Source organism: Microchirus variegatus, assembly GCF_963457635.1.
Source record: "Microchirus variegatus genome assembly, chromosome: 11".
Lineage (NCBI taxonomy): Eukaryota > Metazoa > Chordata > Actinopteri > Pleuronectiformes > Soleidae > Microchirus > Microchirus variegatus.
This window is the reverse complement of record NC_139812.1, coordinates 17,450,752-17,460,878: the sequence shown is the minus strand read 5'-3', so window position 1 is coordinate 17,460,878 and position 10,127 is coordinate 17,450,752. Positions and strand designations below refer to the sequence as shown.

Below are 10,127 nucleotides of genomic sequence, written 5' to 3'. Positions count from 1 at the left end.
CATTCAGCCCCTCCCCGGCAGACATCACGGAGAGACACGTGATCTGCTGTGTCTGTGGCTCCTGACAGTCGCTGGATAAGCTCAACAGGGAGACCAGATTGCACCGTCTCTTCCACGAAGATAACTGGATTTTTTCGCCGCACGCTCTCTCGAGCCTTCTTCTCCATCCAGCACTTTCTTCTCCTCTGTAGTTTAATGTTCTTTTAACTGGGACGCAAAGTCGGGAGGACGAAGCGTTTAAGGTAATTTCATTGAGCACTCAAAACAGTGAGGTATTTATAGGAGTTGTTGGAGTGAAAGTGGACCCGTTGTTCTTCCCTGTGATGCCGCGATTCACTTGGAATCAGATCTTCATACGAGGGGTTTCGCTAGAGAGGATTTGAGATTCAATACAAGCGCTGAAAAAGACCCAATCCTTTTTTTTGTAGTCTCTCTTTCTCTCCCGTAACAACTATTCAGAGTCCCATAGAAGTAAAGGTGCGCACTCAGAGATTACAAAAATAACGCCTTGTCTTGTTTTAGCACCGGAGTTTTAGAGCTGTGCGCTGTTAATAGCGCTGTTAATAGCGCGGTTATGAGCAGAAATCGGCGCATACAGTGCGCCCTTTCTCCAGCTGTCATCCGGGGTGAGATGTTATGGTATGGGGGCACGTTAATGATGAGATGCTGCTGAGAATAGGAATGCTCACGTCTCTGCCGAGGATGATTCCATTTTCGGATCACGATGATGATTTGAATGTTTGACTGTTGTTATTAATATTGGATGTTGATCATGCAGATCTGTCAGTCGGTCGGTCTCGCGCGCGACAGAAGTGAATATGATGTGCAGCTCGGGCAGCGGACGCATTTTCTTTGAGGTGTAAACTAATTAAGGTGATTGAGAATCGGATTTATGTCTTATTTACTATTATTATTATTATTATAATTATTTGTAAAGCAGAATTCATCTCATAGTCCGAGAGAAAAAAAAAAAAATGATTAGGACTCTGAGGAGCATCTTTTTTTGAGGGGGGTCTGACTCAGATCCAGTGGCAGCCCGGCAGATTCGTCTTATACAAACACACACACTGAGATCAAATGACGCACTTTTTCCCCATGTTGGGACTCTGATAGATGGCAGACTGGTGAAAAGACGATGTTATATTGGAATGCTGTGGATAATGGTCATTAACGGTTTCAAAGGCAATGATCTTTAATTAGAAAAAAAAAAACATGTACAGTAGCCTTTTTAATTTAGTGTGAAAGAAATGGTCTGCAGGAATTATTTTTTTCTAGCTGTGCCACCATGGAGTGCATTTAAAACCACCATTTTCCACAAATTACATAGCACTACTGAAATTAAATATTAGACGGATGGTCCATGCCTTCACTGCTGCTCTGTGGTTACAGGAAAGCCCTTTTTATATTAATCTAATGATACGGTGTGTGTTTGCTGTGTAATAAAGGCCTCTGGATAGAAGTGCCTGATTGCTGCTTTTGCTTCGAGGGTAGCATTAACTTTGGCCTCTGAATAAAGCTTTTACCAAAGTGGACTTTGGAAACAGATATGGTGGAAATGCTGATACTGTACTGAATTTGCTTTTCTTTTCTTTTCTTTTTTTGCAGAGAGCTTTGGGAGTGAGGACTGCCTTTACAGACATTCTGCTTCTTTTGCTGAGCTTATCGCCAGTGTGGCTCCATATGGCATTTTCTCTCGTTGCTACAGAGGATGCAGGGTGAAAAGCCCCGAGCAAGGCTTCCAGTACCCGCCAAAAGAATGTTGGCATGAAGATGAAGATTAAAGCTGCCATTTCAACTCGAGTGAAACTGTGTACATTCTAACAGGCTGCAGAAGGAACGGTTTCATAATTACATAAATTAGAGCAAGTGTGCCCAATGGATATTTGAGTCCTTGTCATTTTGCTTTACATAGCCATGGCAATAAGGACCTTTACACAGTTCAAACTGTTTTGGCGCTGGCAGTGAGAGGTTTGGCCGGTGGCCTGATAGTGTGAGGTAATGGTATTTGCTCCAGGAAATAAGAGTTGGCCAAGCCCATTGCTATGCAAATGTAATACAGCATTTAATCTTTTGTATTAAAATGCATCAGTTCATGGTGGTTTATCAATGTAGACAGGCAATTATATTATAAGCTAAGTTTCCTGCAAGTAAACTCAACCCTATACGTCCCTTTCTACCTACACAGAACTTGTGATTTACAAAATGGTTTTACAAAAGCCACATAGTTCCCATATTTTATGGGTTGGGCTACTTATTTGTTGCTTCATAGAAATAGGCACTTGTCTAGAATTCACAGGTGCCGAGGGACAGTGGGCTAGATTTCCAGTATGGAACGCGTGTTGTGAAAGTGAAATGAGCTTCAATATGAAAACGAAGAGCTCCCATGGGCTGCTAGTTTACTTCGACGATGAGGGATTCTGCGACTTTTTAGAGCTTCTCATACTGAACGGCAAACTCAGACTCCGTTTCTCCATCTTCTGCGCCGAGCCTGCAACCGTCATATCTGACACGGCGGTCAGTGACAACCGGTGGCACGCCATCACGATCAGGAGAAACTTCAAGAACACAACCCTAACGGTGGACAATGAGATAAAGTGGGTCGAGGTGAAGTCAAAAAGACGGGATATGACTATTTTCAGCCATCTGTTTGTTGGCGGAATACCGCCGGAATTACGATCCGTGGCCCTGCGACTGACGTCAGCTGCAGTCAAGGATCAGCCGCCTTTCACTGGATGGATAGCAGACGTACTTGTCAACAACACGGAGCCTGTAATGATCGACAGTGAAGGGGTCTTAAAGGACCTCTGCGGTACAGCCAACCTGTGCCTCAATGGAGGAGTCTGCAGTGTAATTAACAATGAACCAACCTGTGACTGCTCTAAGACGGGCTTCCAAGGAAAGGACTGCAGTGAAGGTAAGATATCTGGATTCTGTTCCATTTAGACACAGTACAACATGTCCTCTATGGCTCCGTTTTCAGACAACATGATTAGATTTTTTTATTTTTATAATTCCAGTACCATATTGTCATAACCATCAAGTCTTTTAAGTATTGCATTCCCTTCCTCTACGTGACTAAAGCCATATGTTTGTTAGCCGTACAATGTCTGCCATTGATCTCCAATACAGTTGTTTTTAATGAGCGAATCTCCTGCAAGGCCTCATTAGGAAAAACATGCAGGAGTTCGCCATCCCCAAAGGTGTCTTTCATCTTTATCAAATGGGTGAACTGGGATTGGTTGACCTATGAAACATCTCCAATGACTCGAGAGCAACAGAGTGCGTAAAAGTCACTTGGAGTAAACACAGATGATGTAAAGGAGTTTAAAAATGTCCAACGTACTGTATTTTTTATAAAAGAGGGTTAAAAACACCCCAAGTATATAGCATATAATTGACTACCTGAATTTTTACTTAAAGTAGATAATTTCTTACATGTTTTCAAAAGAAGTGCAAATTATAATTATCATTATATACAGTATATATATATATATAAGTAAAAACATATATAGGTGAATGTTTTTAACAACTCTAACAGATAATGAGATTGTAATAGATACAGACCCAACCCAACATTCACACAAAGGTACTATGGGTTAGTAAGGAAAGTAACATTGTCTTTTGGTCTTGACTTTGTGATAATGATATCACTGTTGTTCTCAGCCTCTGTGTTGCTTGCACTGAAACTGTATCAGTATTCAGGGTATTCAGTGCAAAGCTTCCCACAGGTTGGCAGCTCACTGCTGTGGCAGGGAGAGGCGGGTTTATTGGTCAGGCCTAGTGCTGTTGGGGGAGGGGTGTGAATGCTTATGTGTTCTTTTTTCTTTCTTCTTTTTTTTTTTTTTAAGTTTATTCAAATACACAGCAACGAAAAGGCTAATTTTAACATACTGGATGCCAACATCGGCCATAACTAATTTACATTTCATTTCACAAGCTCGTGTATCTTTATTCAAGCACATAAATCTTTCTTTTTTTTTTTAACAATAAGCTCATTAGGGCGCAGGGTTGGATAACCTACTGCTGCAGCATAAAATATTTTCATCTGATTGCCATTAGTTACTGAGGCAAATATGAAACAGCACCAATTAAAGTGTCCTCTACATACTGCATGCACTTGTTTTTATTTTCTGATTTATTCATGCTCAGTTTTGTGGGAGAGGACATAGTCTCTCTTTTTTACGAACCTCGTGCACTGACTCGAGTAATTGTTGCTGTAGTTTACGAACAGGATTTCGAGTGTTGAGCACCATTAAGTCTTTGTTTATTTATACTTCTCCAAATCAGTGATCTAGTGTTTGCTGGTTTGCCATACTGCATCGCAGCACCCTGGATAAAGCTAGATCAAAAATTAATTGGCAGAAAATATATGTGGGCATTAAAACCCAAAAGCTATTATTGCTATCGTGTTTGCTCTTTTCAAGTGCAACTCTCTACAGTCAGTAGAGAGTACACTCGTAAGTCTTTCGCTGTAATGTTGCCACTATGTTTTTTTTTTTGCAATTGCTACTGTGAGTTAGCTTCAGTGTTTGATTTTTGTTCAAATTAAATTTGACAAAAGCTGCGCGTTGACTCTCTTTCCACACTGGTGTCTAATTCTGCAGGCTCGCGACTTCTCGTCGTTTTACTCTGAGTCACCAGTTTGCGTTTGGCATTGATATTCAATAAAGAGAAGACACTACATTGGTTGATTACACTTAGGCTGAATGAATAAAACTCCACTTAGCATTTTTGTGTTGCTTTGAGCGAGAGAGAGAGAGACAGGGTTCCTTGTGCCGATGCAGACGATTGGAAGCCTCTAGTGTTTTCAAACACTGGAAATCATAACACTTGCTAATGTAACGCTGAGCTGGAGATCCATCTTGCAGTGATTTTCATTTTGTGAGGAAACTCGTGTGCAATGATGAATCTTAATGCACTAAAAGTTTAATGAAATAGTCAATCTTTTAACAACGACTAAGGGCTTCAAGCATATTCATTCTCACACATAGGTGTAAATGCCCTGCATTCTCAACTCACTGGAAACCAAATTACCATAGCTTAATGTACTGTAACAGTACTTAAATCCATGCTAAAAATACATGTAAAGGGTATTATTGAGTATATATTTGAACAACCAAAATACTAGATTCAATGGAACTTAAATATAATTATATGGTAAAACTTAGGTAGATAAAACCTTTTGTCCTATGAACTCAGTTTGAATAAATCAGTGGTGTGTACATGAGAGTGATATAAATTATAATAAAACATAATTTAGCCCTTAGGGGGATTTTCTACTACATGTTTCACTGTAAATGTAAACAGGTTGATTATATAATTAGAGACATTGTCCTTGACTGAGTAGCTTGAGATTATTCTATTTAATATGCAGTGGCAATGAAGAGAGCTTTAATTATTAAATATAGTCTTATATAATGTGTATATATGCACACAGTGTTCATTTGTCTGCCACAAATTCACAAACAACCCCTCAATAGTATATAATTTCTCTTAATGTCAGTTCGCTTGCAGTGACAATGACAAAGAAGTCGCATCACATATTGAGCAGTTTTCCTGGAAAGAGAAGTTTCAGCATGGTGGGTGTGGAACACACACTAAAGACATCTCAACATCTGCTCTCTTATCATGTGTACAATCTTGCCCGAATTATCAAATCAAACCGTGGAAAAGAAACTACACACAGGATTACGCAACAGAAGTCTCAAAGAGAAACACAACCGCAATCTGTCAGTGGAGTTTTCTGTTGCTGTCACCCCTCATAGCCTCAGAGCAGTGAAACCCCGTCTCAATCAAGCCTCTGCTGTGTTTACACTATACATAAGTAGTGCTCAGTTACAAAAAGTCGACCACTTGTCGCCATTCATGGTTTGCAACAATGACTTGGTTTTGTTAGTTTGCCCATGGTAATCTGATCGGTATCATCGTGGACAAGATCTGAAGCAACACTAGTTTATGTCTGTGTTGGTTAATACATCACCATCTGGATCTCGTTTCTAAGGCTGTATCCACAGTTTTTGTTTAAAAATGCATACATTCTGCTCTGTGTACACATGCCAGACACACCCTCCCAATGCTTTAGAGCTCCAAACTTTGACCCGATTGGTTCTTATCAACTCTGCTCTTACTCTTACTTACTCACCACTGTCGTTTCTGGTCGTACTTTCTGAAACTAATCAAACAAATCTAGAGGACAGAATCAGCTTCTTGTTTACCGTGGTATACATATTTACCCCAATGGTAATGTGTTTTTAGATGTGTTTGCTTTGGGTGCAGCTCATCTGAAAATAAGATAAGATAGACTTTGTTGTCCTGAAGGAAAGAGAGAAATCCGCTGTTTGTGTGTTAAAAGTTAAAATAATGTCTTCAAATGGAAACGCAATAGTGTAGATATAGCCTAATGATTCTAGGCAGGGTCACACGATGGTACAGGAGTTTGCATGTTTACCTCCTGTGCTTGTGGGTTCTCTCCTGGTACTTTGGTTTCTTACCACAGTCCACACAGTCTTACCACAGTAATGCATGTTTATTATTTATTATCCTTATCTTAATTGTCTTGCTGCTGTAACACTGGAAATTTCCCCACTGCGGGACGAATAAAGGACTTCTTATCTTATCTTAAAAACATTCAGATTAGATTCATTGGACACTGTACATTGACCCTAGTCTCTATATGATGACTGTGTGATGTACTGGTGATCTGTCCAGAGTGGACTTCCGCCTCTCGCCCTATGTCTGCTGGGGTTGGCTCTAGCTCCCTTGATACCCTCATGTGGAGGATACAGCAGTAGAAAATGAATGAATGAATGAATGAATGAATGAATGAATGGTGCTGTAGGTCGATATAGTGAGCAGAGACTTCCCCAGAGCTTTGCCACTGGAAGTATAGCTCCCTGCTGCTGCTGCTGTTGTTTGTAAATATCAAAGTGTTTCGACTGAACTAAAGCATTAAAGCTACAGTACTGTGCAAACGTTTCAGCTCTGTTGTTTTTTCTGTCTGTCAAATTCTGTCATCATTGGAATTTGGAATGAAGCAATGCGACTTAAAGGGGAAGTAAGTAGTTTATAGTGACATCTAGAGGAGAGGCTGAAATTTACAACAAAGACCTGCTGCTCTGCTCACCCCCTCCCTTCCCTGAGCACTACGGTATCCGCAGCTGGTCAAATGTCGTCGGAGGCGGGACTTCCGCTACAAGTAAAGAGACGCTTGATTTGTTCTCTCGCGTTTGTCCTTACAGGCTCCTGCAGAAACATGGCGTTTCGCTGCTAACAGTGGCTATGCGACCGCGGCCCGCGACCATGTTATTTTAAATGACTTTTTGAAACACTACGAAAATGAAACAAAGAATATTATACAGCGACTAGACAATGCAGGAGCACATAATATGTATACAAAAGTGGATTTTGGGTAATATAAACCCATAAATACTACATATTGTCCCTTTAAAGGTGGTCTCATATGTTAGCGAGCTGTCAATGAGTTTAACTCATGCAACATGTGTATGTGATGCTCAAGCATGTCTTGAATAAACCAGGCGTAATAGAGTTTTTTTTTTACAGCAGATATTTCTTTAAAGCGGAACTAGACCGGAAGTTCCTATTATCGCTGTTTTTTTTGGTGTGTATCTGCGTCATTACCTTGTTTATGAAGCCTGACGGTTCGAAACAAACAGTTCAGCCATTGCTGAGAACATTGTGTTTTATTGTAATCTCGGGGCTCAACGAGATCACTGAAAATCCCGTTAACGTTACGTAAGCAGCGGTTCTCCTGAACAACCGATCGTCCTGCTCCGGGCGGTAGTCCGGGCACATCCGGTTGCGTACATTGAACCGCAGAAGAAGAATAACGTCCGTTGTGGAGGTGTTTCACGAGCAACAGTGTCTTCTGACTCTGGGTCTGACTCCGGTTTAAAGTCATAAAGGGACTGCGGCGGGGAGTCGTGACAAAGCTATTTTTAAACATTGTTAAAACAATGTTTTGATAATGAGTAGCAATGCATCCACCGCTCCAGAGAGGGAGCTGCGCTTCTGAGAGCTGACGTGTTAGATTACGTCACTTCCAGATACCTGGCCAATCACAACACAGGTGGGAAGGCTCTACGCTGGCTGGCCAATCACAACACACTCTGTCTTCTCAGGCGAGATTTATGGCTAAAAATAGCGCGACTGACAAGCGCTTCGAAAAGGACAGATTTCAATCGGCTCGTTTACATCAACTAGGAGGATTTTGACCATAAAAACAACTTAATATATGTAAGTAGACCTCCATAACTCACATATATGTGCAACAGGACCACTCTATGTGACCTTTAAATGAAATAGTAGGACAGACACAGGATTTACCAGTAACATTAATTAAGGTTCCACTCCAGTATTAACAGAGCTGTGTTATTCAAGTGTAAGGGTAGATCACGCTAAATACTCGACACTTGTAGAGAATGTTTTTTTTTTTTTCTCTGAATCTTTTTTTTACATTTTTTTTTACTGTGCAAAAACTGCATACATGTTTTCTGGATGTGTTCCAGTAAAGTAAAATACTTATCCTCTATTGTCGTTATAGCATTGCTAAAACGACAAATCTAATGGTGGCCTAAGACTTCGGCACAGTACTGTATATATTCTGTGAAATCCAAACTAATTTGAAGGATGTTGTGAAAGCCCCACACTGAGGGAGTGCAGAGTCAGGTTTGAACTCGTGTGGGTTTGTCAGTTCGAGTGGCACCTCCCATGTTACATCACACACACATACACGCAGTTGCTAAAATGCTCTTAAACTAAAGCATACCAGATCAGTTTAAATGCAATAACTGAGTTTTAGTTAGTGGCAAAAGAGCAATTTCCGACTTTAAAATTGAATTAACGAATAATCTTGAATCTCAAACTTTATTTTCTGATTTTGTCAGCCCTGTATTTAGACCACATAAAAGAAACGTATAACTTACCAGCACCGAAGATAGACTGGTAGGTTTTTATTCAATTTTCAGAATGGCACCAATATTGCAAGTACTGCAGACAGAATTCCCACCGGAGTCATATGTGTAGAAAATGCATGAAATCATGGTACTTTACTTTGGATTAAAGTGTCCACCATATTGTACTTTTCCAGCCAGTGCAGTATTTTAGCATCTACCCTCAGTTGCGAAGCTTCCTGCCTGAGCTGAAGAGAGGAGGCTAAAGAACAATAATGAAATTCTCAGAATCACAATCTGTTCAAGAGCTGAATAGTTTGATCAATTTTAAGGCAAAATTTTTTCCTGTTGACACATTTTGAAAACCCTCCTCCAATTGTTTTACATGGATTTATGGAGTTGTATGTGAAGTGACATGTAAAGTCCTTGTCAGACAAGGATCACGTTGCACCACAGCCTCTTGTGACAAAAAATAATTACCAGAACAAATACTTTAAATCCTGTTCATGTTTTTGGTAGAGAGTTATTTTTTCCCTTTAAGGGCCTCCATGAAACCCACATTTAGTGGTTTAAAACAAAGTGAATTAATTTAAATACTGATCCGTCAGATGTAGAGTTTACCTAACGCTCATGTGGTGATTCAGCTGTTGCATTTGCATTGAATTTAAAAATAACACTGCATTACTTTGCCACCAGAACCTGTGAATTCACCGCTCACCAAATGCACGCACTCGCACAATCACACAGTCGTAGTCTTGTCACCATGATAACAGAGCAAAGTATGAAATGTTTTATATGCCGTTATGTCCCCGCGACACGAGTGTGCACACACACACACACAAACACAAATCCCTTTTGATCAGTTAAAACAATTATTTAAATGCACTGTTCTATGCTCGGTAAGTTCTGGAAATCGCTCCTCTTGTTTCTCATTAGGGAAATCACTTAGATGCATTGCATAACTCCCATCTTTTAGCCTGATAAAAAAATGGAATTATGTTTATTTTATTGCACATTAGCCAAATATAAATCAGCAGGGGTGGGGGGACACAATATTCAACTAAGACTGCACTTGGTTAATTTTCATTCGGTGCATTGTGTAATTCACCTAGCTCACATTTGCAAGATACAGTAATTAACACTTCTCTGCGCTTGGTTAAAAATCATAAAATTAAAAACGCAGTTCAATCAGTTAGGTCCTTGTAAAGATAGAAAGTC

At 40.2% G+C, this 10,127-nt stretch overlaps 1 protein-coding gene across 13 annotated transcripts in view; it reads left to right on the top strand.

Moving 5' to 3' along the window:
* Positions 1-2,202: 2,202 nt before the first annotated feature.
* LOC310934104 (neurexin-1a-like) overlaps positions 2,203-10,127 on the top strand; it is a gene marked incomplete at both ends in the record, with an annotated part of 227,211 nt that continues 219,286 nt past the window's right edge. For 9 of the 13 annotated variants that reach the window (XM_083897741.1, XM_083897740.1, XM_083897738.1 and 6 more), the window contains one exon: positions 2,203-2,914. In XM_083897741.1, coding sequence (XP_083753867.1) covers positions 2,203-2,914 — 712 coding nt within the window. Of the gene's footprint in view, positions 2,933-10,127 lie in introns of all 13 variants that reach the window. The other 4 variants (XM_083897746.1, XM_083897745.1, XM_083897742.1 and 1 more) reach the window with 1 other exon arrangement.